This window comes from Gymnogyps californianus, chromosome 5 (genome assembly GCF_018139145.2).
Source record: "Gymnogyps californianus isolate 813 chromosome 5, ASM1813914v2, whole genome shotgun sequence".
Taxonomy (NCBI): Eukaryota; Metazoa; Chordata; class Aves; order Accipitriformes; family Cathartidae; genus Gymnogyps; species Gymnogyps californianus.
The window spans coordinates 21,005,074-21,026,324 of record NC_059475.1 but is presented as its reverse complement, the minus strand read 5'-3'; the positions used below and the strand labels follow the sequence as shown (position 1 = coordinate 21,026,324).

General features: G+C 41.4%; 1 protein-coding gene across 4 annotated transcripts in view; it reads left to right on the top strand.

Annotated features, from left to right (window-relative positions):
• The first annotated feature begins 5,310 nt into the window (after positions 1 to 5,310).
• Positions 5,311 to 21,251, top strand: part of KMT5B (lysine methyltransferase 5B) — a 31,156-nt gene continuing 15,215 nt past the window's right edge. For 2 of the 4 annotated variants that reach the window (XM_050898055.1, XM_050898058.1), the window contains exons 1-3: positions 5,311 to 5,657; positions 13,722 to 13,964; positions 14,819 to 14,966. In XM_050898055.1, coding sequence (XP_050754012.1) covers positions 13,805 to 13,964; positions 14,819 to 14,966 — 308 coding nt within the window. In that variant the 5' untranslated portion in view covers positions 5,311 to 5,657; positions 13,722 to 13,804. Of the gene's footprint in view, positions 5,658 to 13,718; positions 13,965 to 14,818; positions 14,967 to 16,535; positions 16,586 to 21,251 lie in introns of those variants that run through there. The other 2 variants (XM_050898056.1, XM_050898059.1) reach the window with 2 other exon arrangements.

Sequence of the window (21,251 nt, the reverse complement as noted above, 5' to 3'; positions counted from 1 at the left end):
GAACAAAACTAATCTCAGAGAAGAGAGAAGGCTGGAAGGGTTTTCACTGGAATCTAGCTGGCATCCAAACACTCGCTGTGAGTTCTGTCGAGAAATTCTGCATCTTTAGCAAAAATAATATGCAGAGTTATTTGCAAATGAATTCTGACTGTTCCTTCCTGCCGTGCAACTCTTCATCATTTATTCTCATCTCCCTTTTCCTCTCCCTCTACAACTTGCATTACTTTTTGGAAACATATCCCTTGTTTGAGAAACAGGATTTCATATCATCCTAATTGCTTCCTATTTTTTGGGGAGGGGGAAAAAGGATAGGAAATAAATATTATTTCATTTGCTTGCATATGCTCATGTTAGAAGGGTGTGATAAACCTGGGATCCATATTGAGAAAATTTTCCCTTTCACCATGCAGGAATTTTATGAAGGAAAGGAAGGGTTTTCTCCCTGAACAGGGATAGTGTTAGGAAATTGGACAGTCTCCTCCCTGCACACAAAGGATTTTGGTTTCCAGGTGCCTTTTCTAGCCTTCTGTATCTGTTGCCTTCTTCCTAAACAGAAAAATCCAGTTATTATGAGAGATAGCACTTATTCCTGTTTAGCACCCAGCCCTCTTCTATCTTTTTGTTTTGGACATAGCCTAATGTGCACACAGGCAGTGACTACAACATTGAGTGACAAAGGTTCCTGGATCAGAAGATATTGACATTATTTGTATTTGATGGTGGGGGGAAAAAAACAAAACAGGACTTATGTAAACCTCTGCAGACATTGATTAGCTTATTTTAAAAATAAAGGAAAGGGTTGCTGTTAATATGCATTAGTGGAGAAAATCTGCCTTTACTGCAGGCAGGGAGCCGAGCTTTTATACTCATCATTTCTGCACTGTGCCCCTGTATTAGAGTCACAGAAAAGATCCCTATAATAATGAAGAAATACAAACCTCCTTATTTTATAAGTAACAATCTGCAGACCCTAAGTGAATACAAGGATGTAATTCACTCTAGGATTTCTGCAGCTGTTAATAAATCACTCAAGCTGCACTCTGGCAGCTTATGACATCAGCAGATCCCCTCAAGTGAATTACAGCCATTAATTTACACAGAGGAGGCCATCTATCATGTATTATTGACCATCTGTTACTAAGAATGTGTACATTTTTGATAAATTAATAAGATTTTGATAGAAAATGTCTTAAACTTTATTCCTATGTACATTCATTTGCGGCGTTCAACTTTGGGTTTGTAATCTTGTGACATCAGCCAGAGGTGATCACACATTGATTGCAGTGGTACGCCCCACAGTAAGTTTAGTGAGGCACCATGGCTAGTGCTTAAGGCCACACTCCTGCACAGATGGAAGGGATTGATCCTCTCAAAGATGTCACAGGAAGATATTTACTCCTTCAGCATACAAAGGAAACAAATTCTCTGTGTGCCCATGCCAATAGAAAAGTGTCATTCGCCATGTGAAACCTGTTACCCCTTTGCACAACATCATTTCTTCCCAATAGTAAACATAACTGCTATAGAGCATCTGCTTGCTGTAAGCGGAAGATAAAACATTACCATAAATGAAAGATCAAGCTCACTACACCTGATGATTTACTTCAGCTCCTTCCTTGTATTTCTTTGTTTCCTCATGCTTCTACTTCACTGGGTGATATTGCTGGGCTCTTAAAATCAGCAGAACTGACAGTAACAATTTGGGCACAGTATTTCCTGTTTAAAATTCCAGTGTAAGTTATATATAAGTTATAGCACAAGACATGTTGTGCTTTAAAACTTTCATGGCACAAATGTGCCTTATAGCCTGGCAGGCCTGCTAAAGAGCCAGAACATACATGACAACTCGGCTTTGTTATTGGCACATAAACACTCCCAGATGTCCGTTTCAGAAATGCTTACGCTGGCTCTATGTAAAAGTACTGCAGAATAAAAGTAAGCAAAAAACCCCCAAATGCCTGCGTGGCTGTCAAGCGGGTGATGGACTTTTCAGTTGTGGTTATATGTTTGTAGTCCTCCAAATTACCCATTGCCACAGTATTTAAGTCAGATTTGCAAATAAAGTAAGAATGGACATATAAGCATACAGGGACAAAACACCATTTGCTCAGCTAGAGCTCTATCTTTTTCAGCTTCAGTTGGATTTGGCTTCATATCAATGGAAAGGTTTTGTTGCGGGCGTGGTTTTGAATAGGGAGGCTTAGGGCTGAGGGCTGGATTCTGACCCTGCAGCTGTGGGCAGAAGTCTGGACCAAAACAAAGCCCCAGAGATTGCAATGCAGCAGCAGCTTCTAGACAACTCAAGTCTAAAGTTCAACTTTTGCTTCTTAAATGACATGGTTTTTACAAAACCACTCATCACATAAATATTTTACTAACTACAATTTTTCAGTGAAAACTGGTTGACCAAAAGTGTTTGTGCTGTTAGGACTGTACTGTCATAGCATATATGGGATGTTGAAAATGTAAAAGCTAGTATTCCCAAATTGGGAACATCTACAAAATCAGCAAAAAGCAAATTTTTGTTACTGTAGCAATTTAGGAATACTACTTTGGGAATTAAAGGCTACTGATTCTTGCCAATGCACACTGAAATAAACTCATCCATTGCCTGGTATATGCTCGAAATCTTTCAGTCTTATAGTATCAGAAAAAATTCTCCAGCAGAAGTCAATCACCATAGAGTAACATGTGACTGAAATTTTTATGCCTTTAAAAAATAATGCCATCATCACCATCCTTTGATAACTAATTAGAAAACAATAGAAGTTTATTATCTGAGACCTTTCATGTTCTGGTAAGGGTTAAGCCTGATATGGGACTATTGCTTTAGGAAGTGAAACTGATGTTGAAACTATCTATAGGTTTTTCACAATACAAAATATAATAAATTTCTGAAATTACATTTAGTTGGAGCTAGTTTCCACGTATCTGCTGGTTTCCAGAAAAAACATGTGTAACGTAGTAGATTTATTCCTGAAGCATCCGATCCTGATCTGACCATGGTTTGACCACCCAACTTTCTTATTTTCAAAGACAGTAATTTGTTTTATTGAATGAAAGATCTACAATGGGAAAATGCTATAATGTAGAAGAAATAACAAACCCAACCATAATAAAACTAGAAACAGTGCTTATTTTTTCTTTAACTTTTATAATTGTTACCAGAATAGCAGAGGAAATAAGTTTTAGGTAAATGTATTCTGAAAAAAACCCCATCCTTTCAGACATAGCCAGGGCTTTGTCGCCAGATCACCTGCTGGAGTCTATGGTGGGGAGGTAAATAAGGTTTTTTGCATGCACTGCTTCAATCACATTAAGGACTCACCACCAGTTGTTGGAGCTATGGAAAACTCTTGTTGCCATTAGGACTGAAGCCAGCATCTTCCAGTCTAGCAATATCTAAACTTCTGAGATGATTGTAGCCATTCCCATAAATATACAGAGCAACCTGGTGCATCTATAAAACAATATACAAATGTTGTTACTAATATTATCACAGTGTTGCTGCTTGCAATGCTATTAATAATCCATTCTGGTTTGAAGTAAATTTTTCAGAGGTTTATAATTTAACTGTAAAAGTCTGTGTTAATCTGGTTTAGCAACGGGGCATGCAAAATCTCAGCTTCATAAGCAATTTCTTATTATCAAATTATAGTAAAATCAATTTAGCTAGCAATTCAGTTTGTTGGGACACATGCCATTTCCAGATATTGTTTCACTTGTGTAATTAAAGCAAAATTAAACCCAGTTCCATGCAAAATTATATTTTATTAAAAAACTGTAGCATCCTAGTATGACTAAAACTAAGGATATGGTATTCCTTGTAAGTAGCTGTTGAGAGAAAAGATGTTACATGGCAAATCTTTTCCTCTTCCACAAATGTTTATGGTTACCTTAAAATGAATGCAAATAATCTAAAAGCTTCTAGTAAACTTATAAAACTTCTATGCGAGAACAGTCCATAATCAGCATATCATACAAAATACTAAGTACATAATAAAACTTCTGAACTTTGAGCAGAAAAACGTTTGCCTTCGAGTTTTCCAACTCCTGCAAAGGTAGAAATGTTCAGCAGTTATCGCATTAGCAAGTTTTTTTCCACAAATGTGTTTAATTCAGCCTGTTTCTGCTCGTGGGCGGTAGATATCACGTTCATCGATCCATCTTGCAATCTCTATCAGGTCCGACACCAGCAAAGCCACCTTTTGTTTCAAGGGGGCTCTATTGAGGCGGGTGGCCCACGGAGTTGCTGCCTGAACAGTACCCCTCCTCTAGCGGGGCGCTCGCACCCACGCCCGACCACGAAGACGCGTGGGGGCACGTAGCTTGGGAAGGGGCTGGCGGCGAAGAACGGGCGGGCGAGCGGCCCGGCTCCCCCCTCCGGGGCTGCCCCGCCCGCCGGGCCGGGCAAGGAGGTGCCGTCCCAGCCCCTCCAGGCCGCGGGGGCCATTTTTAAATGCCTCTGTCAGGCAGCAGCGGGGGGAGCAGGTGCCGGAGCCCAGGAGCTCCCTGAGGCGCTGAAGTTGCGGTCCCTGCTCTCTCAGGGGGAAGGGGGCAGGGCGAACTGTCACCTCACAGACCCCATTGCCAGGATGGAAGTGGCACCTAAAGCCTCCACCGACTCCCTAAAAACATAAAGACAACCCCCTGCCTCTCGCCCCCGCGGCGGGGAGTCCCTCGTATTTAAAGGGCAGCTCCAGGCGGAGGGATCCCTCCACCGCGTCAGCCGACCGGAACTTCTTCTCCGCACACACGGCCGGGCGGCCCGAACCGCGGGGTGGCGCGGCCTTGTTTTATTCCAGTGAAATCCCTCCGCCGGGGCGCAGCGCCGTGCTGCGCGGTTATGGGAGCTGCAGCCCGCTCTGTACCTCCTCCGTGGGCAAGGCGCGGAGGCTCGCAGGCTGGCGGCCTGCCTCTGTGCCGATCGCTGTGAAGTGGCAGCGGGGGGAGGAGGCAGGGAGCGGCGGAGGTTGCGGGGGGGGGGGGCGCTCCGCAGGCTGTGTTTCCTTTCTAGTGGTGTATCCTTCCGCGGCGGCGGGCGTAAGGCAGCGCGTGGCCGCGGTGTCCCTCCGCTGCCGGGAGCGCAGGGGGAGGCGGCGTCTCCCCGGACGGGGCGAGGAGGTCGCGGGCTTCGCCAGGAGGAATAAGAAGAAACTTCGGAGCGCGGTGGCCAGCGCAGCGGCCCGCGTGGCTCGGCAGGCCGGCGGAAAGAGGGCTCCCCGCAGAGAAAAAGGAAAAGGAGGGGGAAGCGGCGGCGACGGCGGCCGGTACTCGCCGCCGCCCCGCGGGGTCTCTGCGAGGGAGCCCGGGGGACTCTTTCTCGTGGGGCTCGGCGGAGGGATCTCTAGGAGGCTCTCACCACCGCCGCCTCCTCGCACCGCTCGCCCCTCGGCGCCGCCATCTTGGATTTTAATCCGCCATTTTTTTTCCTCCCCCCACTCGGAATTATTTTTTATTACTATAGCTGCTTTTTTTTCCTTCTCCTTAGTTTTCCTTCTTCCTCCACCCCTCCCTCGCTCAGTCTTCGCTTCCCCCCCCACCTTCCTCCCCTTTTTCCCCCTCGCTCCCTTCCCTTTGATGATTCATTTTCCCCCAGTGGCTGCTGGGGCAGCGCCGGCGGCGGCGAGGGACCCAGCGCGGAGGGCAGCCGGGAGGTGAGTGTGTGTCTTTTTTTTTTGGGGGGGGGGGGGGGGTCGCGACTCCCGTGAGCTCTGTGAGCAGGGTGCCCCCGCGCGTGGGAGGCGCCAGGGGCAGCCTGTCAGCGGGCGGTGAGGCGGGGGCGCCTGTGGCTGTGAGGGGGTTGTGCCCCTCAGCTGGGGGGCAGAACTGGGGGGGGGCGGGGGTGACGCGCTCCGTGGGGCGGGCAGCGCGTGGGGAGCGCGGCGCAGGAGGGACGGGGCGTGAGGAACCGTGCCCGTTGTCCTGCCCTGCGGCCCCGGGGATGCCCCTCGCCGCGGGCCGGCCGAGGGGGCAGTGTGCGGGGCCACCGGCGTCTCCCGCCGCCTCGGGCAGAGGGAGGGCGGCTCTCGGCGGCGCTGACAGACGGACCCCGCACTACAGGGCGGCTGAAGGGGGGGACTCGCGGCCGCTCGGAGAGAGGGCTGTCTGTAGGCGGTTCTGCCTCCCCGCCGCACCTGGGGGCCGGGGGACGTGGGGGGCCGCGGCGGGGCTGGGGTTTGATGGCGGCGCCGGCGGGAGGCGAGCCCTAGGGGGCAGCACGGGGCTGGGGAGGCGGCGCCGCCGCCCGGCCCGGCCGGCTCCCCTTCCGCCGCCCGCTTCCCCCTTGGTTCGTCGCTGGGTTTTGTGCGAGTAGTTTCAGGCTAGGGAGGCGTGTTGGGAACTCGGGCAGGAGGCTGTTAGTTACTTGGCAGTTCGTGGCACTTCTGGTGTTAAATGGTTAGTGGTCCCGACGGCTTGACTTTCTTCTGTATGAGCCGTAATAGGAGTTTTAACCCGTGTTTGTACTGCTTGGTTATTATTAAGCCCTGAGCCCAGAATGGTCACTCAAAACAGAGCTTGCCGCAATTAGAGCGAAGCGCCTGACATCTTGGGGGGTTTTGTGATTTTTCATTCGGTAATATATGCTTTTAAGGAAGGGGTAAAGGACATCTTTGTCCAGCATCTATGTCTGAAACTTTAAAGTCAAATTATCTTCCACACATTACTCTGAAGAAGTAAAGATGGGGGTGTGAGAGAGAGAGAGAGTACGTGGTGTTTTGTTGAGTTGTATCACAGGCAGTATAAGAATCTTAAGTATATAACTTGGTGTAGTTTTCTGGTCGGTTGAATTCAGCGCAGGGCAACATATATGAGATAGCAATCTGATCAGAGTGTTTAATAGTGTAACTATAAATATATAGTGGAAGGTTTTAATCAGTGAGGTTAAAACGTGTTCTAGAATGAGTTCACAGAGAGTCATATCCTGTTTCCATAATCTGGTCACTATAGCTATGGATGCATCCTGTTCTGTTTTCATTAAAAATGAACTTTTGTCTTGAATTCTTTAAGCCTTCTTCCTTGCAAGTAACACTGTGTAAGGAAATCAGACTTACTTGATTGAAAAATGGAATTTGTTTGTTTGTTTATGGTGCTATTTTATTATTAGAGCCAGATAGCCACATACAAACATCTCTGCTTTATACCCATTTGAGTTCGCAAACTGGAAAATAAGACTTATTTAAAGTAACTACTTAGTGCATTGCATATTAAATGAATAAGTGGGATGATGTATCCTTGTATACTCAGTAAGAGGACTGAACAGGGCTCTTGAATACTTGTTTTGCTCTGTTAGCACAATCCTATCGCAGGACTACAATTCCCAGTGTTCTTTTCACTTCAAACAGCATTGTGCTTTAATGCAACAGACAGTTGCTCAAATGAACATAGTAAGTGTAAGGTATGATACTTTTGTGCTAAACAGTGAATCCAGAGCTGTGGTTTGAGAATGCAAAGCATTTGGGAGCAGTCCCAGCTTAAGTGCTCCTGACCTTGTCCCCCCAGCCTCCCGTAACATCCTATTGTACCATGGTTCAAGCCAGCAAGGTTCAGATTTTTCTGGTGACTCCCCTGATTCGATCACCGCTTGGCTCTGCAGTTGTTTTGCTGGCACAGAGGGAGGATGGCATGGGAGGGGGCAGCAGGGCTGCTTTTGGTGTTTCGCTGGTTTGAAGTCTTCATTGAACTGTGTAGTGCTGTTTGTGACAGCCATGGTGGGGCTGCCCTGAACTGCTAGGTTCAGCTGAACCTGTGTAAGTCACATAGCTAAACTGTTACAAGAGCTGACACTTTTCCTTCCCCTTTCAGTGGTCCTGCTGCTGCTCCTCCAGTACTGCATCCTCTCTTGCTCTAGTGCCTATTGGATCCTTTGCTAAACCTGCTCAGCACATTAAACCAGCAGAAAATTACCTGCTCTCCCTCCTGTTGGGTTAATGAGCTTAAATTGAGTTATGGAGAGGTCCACTGAGCTCCAGAATTGGTGGAAATGTTTGTGTGAATTGGCGAGGAGGAAGGAGGTTTTCCCTTTCCTGGAAACAGTGAGCTTTTGGATTGTCTCTGTGAAAGTCTGCTGAACACTGGAGTTGCTGTAGTGAGTTGGGGGGATCGTGCAGCCTTTAGGGTGCTTTGCTCAGCCAGTTATTCAGCTTCACCCTGAGAGGGCACCTAGTGGAGGAAGGGGGGGAGGGGGCAGAGAGGAGAAGGGGCAGGAGCTGCTGAAGCACTTCTGTATGTGCATTCCCTTTCTGCCACTCATTTGTACTGGTACACTGTTGCTTCTGTGCCTGCATTGTACTTGGATTAGTATCCAAATCGACACACACAAATCACGTGGCTGCAAAAGAACTGGCACAAGAGAAAGTGGGAATGGACAGACTGAGCTATTGGTGGGGGATTGAAGCCTGGGTTTGGGTCAGTTTTGGATCCGTGTGTGCTCTCACAAACCTGCATCCTGGAGCTGCAGTTCTGCAACTGTTTGAACTGACCTGAGTCAGTTTTGACAGTCTTACAGCCTCCCACATGCCGCTATTAATCCATGTCCAGTTCTGCACTGAGCTTATTCTGAGAACTAACTAACTGAAAAGAAACATGCAAAACCCAAGTCTTTTTCTTTTTTTTTTCTGATGGTTTAATTTACTGAACCAGTTCATCCTAGAGGCAAAGAAAGTCAAAAGTGGGTGTGAAATCAGGTGGCTAAAATAGGCATCTGCAGGGGTGGGACTGAAGTAGCCCTTCATAGGTAGCTTTATCCTGTTGAGGAATTGCAGCCTCAACTCCAGAATCTTTGGAGTCCTGTGGGACCACCTGACCTTTCTTTAAGATACAACTTTGACTACAGAGATTATGGGAAAGTTAACTCCCAAATACCTTCTTTTTTGGTCACCTTCTGTGGTTGCAAAGACCTCTGTTCCATGCCTGGTTTTGCTGTGGTTTACTATCATTAATAATAATTTGTAGTGTAACATATGACATGAGGTTCCTGTTTAAAGTGAGACTGTGCATTGGCTTCACACCCTTTGTGAGCCAGAAGCATTCTGTGCCTCCCTTTCCTCTCTGGCTTAATGGTACTTGTCTGAGCTGTCAAAAAGAGTAACCGAAATAAGATTTGAGGCTGTTTTGAATAACTCCTTAAAGCTGTGCAAGTTTTCATTCAGCTTTGATTTTGCTCAGACTTTCGTATTCTTAGAAACTTGAACACTTTTTAGGAGTGGGTGGGTGGTGTTTGGTTTTTTGTTTTTTTTTTTTTTGTTACCCAGATAGGGTGGCTGTAGGGGAATCATCTACAGCCTGGTGATCCTATAGAAAAACTGGTTGCATAGTTTTCCTCTGCTTCCCAAATTCAAAGCTCTATTGGTTTTTTTTAGAGCTATCAGTAATGAAACATATATCTTTTCTCTTGATAGCATTGATTTGTCCAGAAAAGCTGAGGCTGTGGTCATTGGGTCTTTTGTTTTGCTTTTGTGTCCTATATTTGCTTTAGGTCACTGTCTTGTTGAGGAAGACTTTTTGCAGCTATAGTTAATTTAAAAAAAACAACAACAAACAAAACAACTGGTTTAGATGTTTGAATTCTTAAAAAAGACACATAATCAAGAAACCGTATTTTAGAAGGAGGTCCTTTGTCTGCCTGTGTACTGGAGACCATGGGAAAGGGGAGGATGACCCTGCCTGTTAGGAAACCTCCTTATCCTAGTGTCTTTGCCTGTGTCCTGGAGAGGGAAGAACAAAATCCACTGCCTCTGTTTAGAAGCTGTCCCTGTCCTTTAAGTAATAAATATTTATATGCAAAAACTGTGTTATGGAAGACTAAAATAAATGATATTTGAATTTCTTACGGTTACTGATGTATGTGTTTGTATGGTTTAGGGTTTTATTGATTTGGTTTTGTGCAGCTTTTTTTCCCCCTCACAACAAGACTTTCCTGAATTGATAGATTTCACAGATGAGACCCCAAAACCTAGGAGGCTCAGACAGCTTTTGAGATCCATTTTAACAGCCATAGAATTTCTTAAATCCCTATGAATTTGAGTAACTACACTTCCCAGTATAAAAGGACTAAGGCTTTTCATATGTGATATAAATCTGAACGGTAGTGTTTAATCAGTGTGGTAGACACTTCTGGATAAATCTGGCTTTGTGAGTATCTTATGTGATGACAGCATTAATTGTGTTTGTGCTTCAGGTGTTGATTGGTGCTTCCGAATGTTACTGAAGTGCAAATAATGCTCAGAAAGTGTGTTAATAGGTTTAATAAATTTAGAACCAGGTAAATGAAACTTCAGTTTTCATTTTTGAGAGTACTGTTGCAATAAAATGCTAAGTTCCTCGATGAGAGGTGCCGAATGCAGTTGAGCTATATTTTGACGTTTGAGGAAATGTGCCTGTAAAACTACCATATAGAATTATAAAAGGCAGTGTAAGTATAAAGAGTAGTGGTATAATTAATAAAGGGTTAAAACAGCAATGTGGACATTTACATTGAAATAAAAAAGGTCCCTTGGAAGCTGTAATTGTGCTAGTAAACTTTATAGATAAACCTGAAGTCATAAGTGGTCCATGCATGGTGTTATATTATTTGATGGCGGAGCCCTTTAGCAGGAATTTCTAAGTATGTGGAGGTGTAAATATATTCCAGTTTTTTCGTGAATAGGAAGATGGTGTTCATCTCTTACTTTTCTCCCTCCGTTCCTAAAGGACTTGTCAGCATGAGTCTGATGTAGAAATTATTGAGAGCAAATCACATCTGAAGATGTATTAAAGATGACATGGAGGTGATGAGTGGGGCATCTCTTGCTCTCTTTTAGGTTATCTGTTGGCATTAGGAGCTGTGATATTCACTGGGAAAGGAATCCCGTCTGTTGGTTCTGGCTTTTGATATCATCTCTTGAAAGCAGTGTTAGCGTATTGGGAGAAGGAATAGAGGCTGAAGAAGCATACTTGCAGTCTTCAAGTTTGTCATTTGGCTGGTATTAGAAAATAAAAGGTAGCAGTAGATGGAGACAAAGGTTTTCTTGCTCATTAGGCTGCTAGGCTCAAATAAATAATGATTTTTCACAAGAATTGTTTGCTAGGCTTCACTAAATGACTTTTGATTTTGCTTGGGGAGGACTGTGTTATCTATATCAATATATTTTGCAGCAAAAGCAAGTATTTTTCCTAATGCTTAGTATGGTTTGAGTATTCTTCTGTGGCCACATTCCTTCTTACCTTTGCTATCGTACTTTCCTTGTCATTACTGTATTTCTTAGGCAGAAGTGTGTTAGCACAGATAGTACTCACCCACACCCGCCCCCAAACTGGACTTACGAAAGATCAGTTTCCTTCTTTGTGCAGAGTATGCCTTTTTCCAGCTGAAAGTGTAGCTACTGTACCTGTTAGTTGTCAGAAACACTACTGTATTGAATGTTTTTCAGCCAGATTATTGCATACCAGTATTCATCTACAATTGGACTTAATGGTAGACTTCATTTACCTGTATTGTTCTTGAACTGTAGCACACCACAGAGTATAGTTCAGTCCTGGTTTACAAAGAGATCAAGACTGAATTTAGTGGAAGTCTTTAATGTAGTTTCTGTTTTAATGCTCTTTACCACTGTTACAAAAATGGGGAATGGAGTTTAATTAGAGTATAGAAAGCTGTAAAGTGAATTCATTGAGAAGCAGAAAAAGGGAAGTTTAAGAGTGAGTTTGTCATTAAGTGTTTACGTGATGGTGCAGATCTTCACAGGGTAGCTGTCTTCTGAAAGAAGTTCAGGTGGGCTGCTTAACAAGAAAGTTTTGGGTGGTTTTGGGTTTGTTTTTTTTTTCCTTTTTAAATGTATGTTGTCAGGCAAGTTCTATGAAGAAAAAAACCAAAAAACCTAGTGTTGGCTAGTACAGGTTTAGCTGTGAGATTTCCAAGGGTTTTTTTGGAGGTTCTATGTAAAAACGTCTGGTTCTACGTATAGCTAAATGCAATGAATACGGTTTTCCCTAGCAAACTTTGTCTCTGGTTTGTTTTCTGAAGGCTGTATCTAGTAAATTCCTAAAGAATTTTGTCAGTATGCAGAATGACTTTTGCATTCTGATAGTCAAACTGTTTGGTTCCAGCTCTGCTGAAGAGCTCTGTTAAATGTTAAAGCTTGCTGGTCCAGTACAATAGACATTTAAACCCTTTTTTTTTTTTTTTTTAAACATCTTGATCAAAGCCAATCCCTTCTATCACTGGCAGCAAGAAAATTCCTTGTCCACTGAAATTATCTCAATTCTTTTTCTTTATATTGAGGCAGTAGTTCAGCCAGCTTTTCCTCAGTATGATTGTTACATTTTGTCGATAATCTTACTATCCTTCTGTGACAATTTGTAAAGGGATTCTAAAACCTGTAGATTTCTGGATGATAGTGCTAGTAAGATATTTGAGCCAATACATCTGTTAAGTCACTTGTCTCTACTGTTTTTCTCTAATACCTCAATCTTCTGAATCTTTGTAACTTAGTTACTAATCATCTGGCCATGAATGTTCCTGTAGCTTTAAGTAGCCGGATTACATAGGTGTCTAACAGAAGTCCAGTATTTTGCTACTCTTAACTGATTAAAACCAGAATTTCTACAAAAGACCCTATTTCAAAACATCTGTTTGTTTGTTGTGAATTTTTTCCACCAGATTGAAATGCCTGTTACATGATGCCTGTTATCTGCTGTGAGCAGAGCATTAACACTCTTTTTTTAATTACAGTAAAAAGAAAAGGCACAATTTCTTTATGAGGAAGCAGTAGAGAGGAGGATGAATTAAAACCAAGTAAATGAATTACTAATGCATAAATGCAATTGTGAAATAATTGTGTAAATCAGTGTCGGATTTTTTCCTGCAAGTGATACAGAGTGAGACACAACTGTTTACAAAAGTGTTAGTAGCTTTCTTATAATTATTTATGCAAAAGGCATTGAGACTGCAGACAAAAACTAGTATGTGCTTTGCTGGCCATTTACGTACTGTAAAATTTCAGCTCTACTTGTGACCCCACTTACTACTGGCCCATTGAGCCAGATGTGTTGTGGCTAGTTGTTACATGGAACAGTAAAAATAGTAGCCTGGTTCCTCTAGATCATCATTGAGGGTTTTTTGAACTCTGATTTTTAAATAAAGTTTTAACGTCGTTCCCCCACCCCCGTTCCAAAAATATTGTCAGTTTTTGTTGTTGTTTTTTTAACTGTGTTTGTCTTTAGTTCTTGGAGGATGTTTGTATAATGTCATTCTTTGCTGTAGAGTTCCAAACAGGTTACAGATTTTATTTATTAGGAAATATAATCTTAATTGGGTGTGTATTTGAAAATACTCCATTTTTGGAGTCACATCGCTGTGTGTGTATTTATCCATGTGTATGTATGCCTATATAAATACATAGGTATATATGTGTGTATACTCCAGCTCTTAAAACTGAGTTGTCCTTGGCAATTTATCAGCTTTAGAATTCCATCTTTGCTTCCAGATGTGGTTGTAAGTTGTAGGACAGTACTTCACCTGTGGATATCTGTATTTGCAACAGTTCCCTGTGCTAGTGCTAATGAACTGCTTTTCTTTCTTCCTAATGCAAATGCAGATCAATATCTTTCCTTCCCTAGCCCCCGCACCCCCCCTGAACCCCCCCCGTTGGTGGTTTTTTTTTTTCCTTTTTGTTAAAATCTGTGTCTTGGAAACAGTTTCCCAGGAAGTTCTAATCATGTTTATGTTTTGCTTCCAGTAGGAATCGGAACTGAAATTATTCATCCACTTCTCCGAGCCTTTTGAAAAGTGACTAAATGCAACTGAGTCAGATTGTCTGTGGGAATGAAGTGGCTGGGAGAATCCAAGAACATGGTGGTGAATGGCAGGAGAAGTGGAAGCAGGTCGTCTAATGACCATGTGCAGAATCAGACCAAATTGCAGCATGCAGGAAAGGAGAATCCAAAGACGGGCAAAAATGGAGTTGAGAGAAGATCAAGCAGATGTATGTACATGTTTATGCGGCTTAGTGCTGTATGTGATTCATCTATCAATTTGCAAGTCAGGCTTCTGTCTTGTCTTAATTCATGAAGGAGGTCTGCATTCAGCATGTAGCTGTCATCAGAAGTATTAATTATGTTTGTATTTGTTGGATGTGTTCACTCACTTCTGGAATATAGATTTCTTCAGATCAGTTTAAAAGTTAAGTGAGAGTAACTGGATGTAGATTAATTTTGAACTGGTATAAGTATAAAATACATGATTGGCACTAAGTGAGAACTAGTGTGATTGGAAGTGGATAACATATAATTTGAATTACTAGCCCAGCTTTTAGTGAATGCACATGTAGAAGTAAACCCCAATTTGAATGAAGTCACATATATCAATAGTCATTATGAAATCGTTTTAAGGAACATGGATTTGTATTTTCGGTATTGGTCTGGGATGAAGGACTAAATACAAATTCAGAGTAATTCCTTTATTCAGATTTTGGGAAAATCAGGTTTGAAATTTTCATGGCTTCATCACGTTTATAGGTCAGATATTTTAGAAGCAGGCGTGACTGAACTGTGTAGTCTGGAAAGATGCCTGTAGTTGGGGAGGGGAAGAGAGAAGGAAACCAAAATTAATTAGACATCCATAAAATATATTCTAAAATACTTTCTCCATTGGCTGCTACGTAAATGAACAAAAGCAAGAGTGAAAAATTATCTATTCTCCTGCTTCTTCAGATATTTTATCATCTTCCTTAATTGTTCTATATTTTTTGTCTCCAACCTGTGGCTGTCTGTCCCCGAGTGTAGCTGGGCTTCATAACATCCTTTAAATGATATCTAATTTATGCTCTCTTATTTGCAGGTAGCGGTGCTTCAGGATTTGAGGGTCAAAGTCGTTATGTGCCTTCCTCTGGAATGTCTGCCAAGGAACTGTGTGAAAACGATGACCTAGCAACTAGTTTGGTTCTTGATCCCTATTTAGGTTTTCAGACACACAAAATGAATACTAGGTAACTTGTCTTTATTTTTCTAGAAAAGGATTGGTCGTCTTAGTTGATGTAATCAGAGCAAAACTGTGGAATTTCTTGCATGTTTACAAAAGTCTGGAAAAAATGGCAATTTGTGAGTAGCTTCCGCCTTTAAAATGGTGTTGCATGTGAGACTGGAACCCGGAGCTCTGTGACGGCGTGCATTTGTAACGCTATCGTAGGTCTTTCTATTAGCCCTTGTGTGTTTATGCTGTAGAACAGGTTGTTAATAGACACTGTTTCCTAGCTTAAACAGTTAACTAATCATAAGTTTTAAACCATTAGTCATTTGAAATATTTCACAGACAGAGGTTAGTGTTTGGGGACTTTTCTGTTTATTTCATGTGCCTGGGTTGTTCTGTTTTTGTTGTTTTGTTTGTTTGTTTGGGTTTTTTTTACTCTTACGACATCACAAGAAAGATATAGTTCCTGAGCACTTCCGTATTGGTGCCACTTGATCTTAAGTTCTTGCAGACCTGTGCTGAAGGAATGCTACTCAGACACATCTGTATGTATAAGATAAATTAATGTGCACACTGAGAACTTGCTTACCAAAATTGCACATACTTTTGCATTGTTATGCGCCTGTCTGAATACTTCTGGTCAAAATTCAGTGTGGTGTTAGGGTTTAGTTGTTGCATGCTTCTTCCTGTTTTACAGATGTACCACTGATTATATTCTATAGATCTCTATTAAACTTTTATTTGCATACAAGGTCTGCGTTGCTAGCTTGATGGAGAAGCTATATATAAATGATAAGTTTCTAAGGACAGGAATTGTGTGCTTATTATTGTACAATAATAAGAGCTAGGGTTTCCAGGCAGCACATCATGGGAAACAGGCTGCTCAACCCTTCAAACTGTTGCTGTGGCTATTTTTAAAGAACAGTTTACCTGTGCAGCACAGTCACATAACCAGAGTATCAGTTAAGTAGATTTTTGTATGTATGTAACAAGCTGATTGCTTCAAAAATGACTGCTGGATTAATTGGTGTTGTCACATAACATAAATGTTGCTGGTATAACCTGACAGCATGAGTTGCACATGAAATTGCAGCAGTGTGGTCCTGATAACTGTAAAGACGTACTCCAAAGGGATTTTTCTTTTTTGCTGGAGAGTGCAACACCCATCTTTAAGAGGAATGCTCGAGTTCTTCCTGTTCCCTCCATGTTATTGGTTACAATAGCACATTGTGCCCAAAACAATGGGTAGATACTAGGTAGATACTCTTACAGTTCAGTTCGGAGTGTCTTTGTATTTCCAGCAGTTAATCGAGCTGAGTATATATGCTCAAAAGACTTTTTTGTGTTGTTGCATGAATGGTAGTCTACAGGTTATGGACAGGTAGTTAATTCTTATGCTTTTTGCTAAGGAAGTGATGTATTCATTGTTTAATAGTTGGAGAAGCTACCGTCATAAATGTTGTTCTCTGCTGATAAGTTTTCAACACCTAAAATACTTTTTTAATTACTAATTTGAATCAAAAGACTACACAAAGGCTATCATTATGTATTTCTTCCTTTCTCAGACTTGGAGAACAATTACAGGCAGTCTTCAAGGACAATAGTTAATAATCTTGGAGCACTATGGGAAATACTTAGGTGAGGCTTACAACTTCTATCAGAAACACATCTTCTTGCCTCTTTCATAATGTCCTATTGAGAGAGTTTCTATTGTTGCAATGAATTAAAATAAAGGCATCAGCATAGTTCTTGTTTATCTTTTTGGTACAGTGATGACATCTGCTTGTTATTGTAGCTGTGACGCTTAGATTGTCTTCCTTCCATCTAGTAAGCTGTAGTCTTTCTAGAGCTCCTGAGATTTATTATTGTTACATGGCTTTGAGGGAAGGCAAGGGGAAAGCAAATATGAAAAGACTAGACCATTTTAAAAATACCAGATGCCAATACCCAAATACATGATTGTAGTACAAATTAAGATTTGCAGCTTGTGTTTGGGCATCTTCTGCTTCAGTGTGATGAAGTCGTAGTGGTTACATAGTTCATGTATTGAGGCGCGCTTAAAATAGAACAGCCATTTATGATGGCAAGCAAATATTTCCTGTTCCCTTGTTCTGATCTGTTTGAAGACGTACTGTGGAAGTGACTGTGCCAGCATTCTGCTTTGCTGTTGGAAACACGTAAGAGGTTTGTATTTTTGCAGCTAGCAGTCCACCATAAGTTGATGGCCACTTACTGAAGTTGTACTTTATCTTACCTTTGGAAGCCAAGTCTGTATTTTTGTATGTATAAGTGTCTTCTATGTAAGCACTTTCTGTACTTCATTCATTCTTTTAGTTTGTAAAGACCTCTTGTTTTGCCCAGAGGATATTGATTAGAGGGAAAAAACCTCATAACATTCTGGTAAAATATCTAGATTATTGTTGGAATGTGGTGGTTTTTTTCCATCTTCTTGATACTGAATTAGTGATCTTTTGGTAGTGTGGTGACAAGAACATGATTGTTATTTTTCTTTCTTTTTTCTGGGGGCCATAAAAATAAAATCCTGCAATTCCTGAATGCCCTCCATCTTGGGAATTGGGCTGTTAGTTCTGTAAGCTGTCAAGTCAGTAATGTCTAAAGGAGCTGAAGACTAATTCTCAAAAGATTACAATCTGATGCCCCAATGAGTTTGTCCAGTGTTCCTCTGAAATATCTTCTTGTCACCAGGGATTTGATGGACGACATAAAATGTAGCTCTGGAAATGTCTTCAGTGGCTTTACCCAAAAGTAACTTTTTTTTGTCCTCTTGGATTTCCAAGAGAAAGGTTGTTTTCAGAGCTTCTGGCCCTCTGTATAGGCCCTGTGGTCATTCTTTCATGACATTGGTAGCTCTTATCTCAACAAAAAAGCAGGTTAGCTGTTAATTTAAAAAAAAAAAAAAAGCCACCATATGTTAGGAAGTATAATCTTGTCAAGTATATCTGTTCTAAGAGGTTTTGTTGCTTCTTGTACAAATCCTGTTATATCAGACCTTTTTTTGTGACAAAGGCTATCCTGTCTGTAAGGTTTACTTATTCTTGCATGCCTGTCTTTTTTGTAAAAACGAAACTGATTTTGCAAGCTATTGCTTCCTGGGTTGAAGGTTGTCTAACACTAGAGATTAAAACTGACACTTGTAAAAAGCCAAGTGAATTCTTGCTTGTCTTACCATCTCTTATTTTCAGATGCTTTTCCCTAGGCTGAGTGCTGAATCTTGAAGTTACATGCCTTAATGGCTAATCCACTCTTTACTATCTTGCATACAAATGTGTTAGTATTTAAATCTTAAGCCAGACTGCTGATCATACTGCTGCTGTTACCAGTCACTGTTGTTTCCCGGTTCCCTTTATGCTTTAGCACCAGCATCGTGCTAGGGAATACTGAGAGCAGTTCCAATGTCTTTCTAAGTTTGCAAGTGTTTTAGGAAGACAAATGCATTGTAGTCTGTTTTGGGAGAATCTAGCAGTGTTTCCTAACTCCATATTGCTGCTTTCAGTGAAGTTACAAACTGGTGTGTGGTGCGGGTGGTTTGGTCTGATAACGTGAGACTAAAGGACCAAGCTTTAAGAAGTTCCGTGTTTTCCATAGCAAATGTGAAGTGTTTGGGGATGATGTATGGGAAGCTACTTTCTCTCAACACTACACCAAGAGCAATTGCTGGCCTTAGTATAAACCACCAGCCGTTCCTGAACTTGACAGGGTACGTCACTCTTTGTCCCTTAGAGTCACCGTTAAGCAATAAAGACAGAAAAGGCCAAGCAGTTCCATATCACTTGCATTCATGGGTCTGTGCTGAATCTCTTCTGCACTCCTTAGCTCATTTCAATATAATAATTAAAGGGCTCAGTATTCATCTTGAACAGGGTTTGGAGGTAGAACAAGTTATGTGGCTTCTGCTAAATAAGGTTACGTGGCTGTATAGTTCAGTGTTGTGGTGCTATGGAGATATTGGAGTAGAAGTACACAGCTCTTATGTAGTGACACCCTGTTTCAAAATGAAGCTTTTACATTCTTCAGACCTCAGTGTCTGTGTACTTTCCAAAATGATTTTGTTTGACTTTTGTGTAAAATCTGCTTTCTCCTTTTTTTAAAATTTTTGCTGATAACTTAATTCAGTAAAGTCCTTTAGCTTGCTCCTGATTGTCTTCCTTCACTGTAAGTAATCACATACAGTGATTACATTGGAACTAACTGTTTTGCTGCTGCTGAATGTTTTGGATTTAAAAAAAAAAAAAATCACAACCAAAAAAACCCCCAAACAACCGAACCAACACCTACCACCTTACTTTTACACAGTTTTTCTAGTGGCACCTTTAACTTCAATAGAAAGTGTTATATGTCCAAAAGATGGAGTGGCTTGCATCCAGTAGTCATGGTAACTGCTAAATTAAATTTATCATGTGGAGTGTCAGAATAGGAATGAAGGAAAGTGTTGGGGTTTTTTTTTCATCCCCCCCATATTTATTTTAAAAAAGCATTTATTTGCTAACCATGTTAAGGAGAATGAAATTATATGGCTATTAGAATTTTCTTTACTTCTATTCTAGGCTGTATTGGAGTTTTGACCACACTGGTGCATGTATAGTTTCAGTTCAAGAAATTTAAGTAATGTGGATTACTTTCTTCATTAAAAATGCTGTTTTGAACTTTGGCCTTTAAAGAACATGGGTTTTTTTCCAGATAACAACACTGGAGATTAAACACAGAACAAGTTGATTTTTATATAACTAGCTTTTAATTAGGATACTCATACTACAGGGTTGGGGCAGGGGGGGAGCCAAAATGTATATTAACTAAATAAATTGTTTGCACTTATGAGTAGATGATTTTCAACTCTTGTTGTGCTACCTTAAATGCTTAACAGCCTTGCAGTTTTAGCTTTTGTGCTGAATCTCTGGTATTAGATGAACAGTAACTTGCTGTCTTTCCATAGCTATTTAAATAAAAATATCATCCAGACAAAGTGCCTGTTGTTAAGAGGCTAATGGGATGCTATATTTTGATAAATTCACTCTTCTTGATGTTCTCTAGTCAGAAGTTAAGAAATAGGTTTAGAAGTATAACTCTTTATCATGCACTGTTACACTATGTGGAGTTCCATACTGGATCTCTTGCAGGATCAATTTATCCTTTTTGTTCAAACTCACTGCTCTCAGTGACTGAGACTGAGCAAGGTACTGTGCTTCTGAACTTACCAGAAACTCTCCTTTAACTTCCTTTATAGGCAAGCATCTCACTGACCTTTGGCTTTATACCTTGGAGTTTCAAGATTCTTTAAGTATTCCCGAGGTAAGAGAAACCTGAGAGAGAGAGAAAGAGCTTTGCTTCCCCAAGCCATTTTCCTACGTCTTCCTTATTGAGACCACCTCAGTTTGGCCTTAACTGGGATAAGATCATCTTCTAGCTGATTTTGAAATTGTAATAGCCATAGCTTTTTTGGATCTTGTTGACTAGGGAAAAATAAATATTTCCTACGGGAGCGTGAAAAGCTTCTATTCTGCAGCTTGTCAGGAAGAAGGGATATTATTTCTTTAAAGATACTGTGATAGCTGAGTTTTTCATTCTTAGCTTACTTTTAACAATAGACTGTTTTGTGGCAGACTCCATGTTCTGTGAGACCTGGCCCCTGAAGCTGTTTGTAGGGTGGCTCAAGGAGTCTGTGCCTGTGAGCAGATTCAAACACCAGAGTGTCTTGTTCAGTTTCCATGATGGAATCTAATAAAGGTACTGTTCATAGGAGCAAACCAGAAGTCTGGATAAACAATTCTGATTTTAATTGACTCTCTGTTTAGAGACTGGGGTGGCTGATTTGTTTTGTTGGTTTTCTTGTGCTCTTTCTATCTCTCTATTTCTCTTCTTTGAACTAGTCTCCTATTTTACTGACTCTTAAAAGCCAATTTCTTTGGCTCAGTTTACATATATACATTTAGCTGTGGGATCTTTTCAGGCGCTTTTCATGGTGGTGCTCAAAAACAGTCATGTGGACTCTTCCAGCAGATGCGTAGATTTTTTTTTTTTTTAATGTCGTGTGTAAATGAGGAAGCCCTGTAACACCAAAATGATAGTATTTAAGGTTGCTTCTCAAAACCGATTGGCTTTTTGGTAGGTAGTGCTGGGAAAGACTAATGAATAAACTGCTGTTTCATGATACTCCTGGGAGGAGTGAAGTGTCTGTCAGCAGACCCTCAAATTCTTAAAGAACACTCAACTTCTAGGCTTTCTTAGCACATTGGCTTCTTCAGTGTCTCAAATCAGAAGGTACCTTTTAAAGTATATATGGAGATAT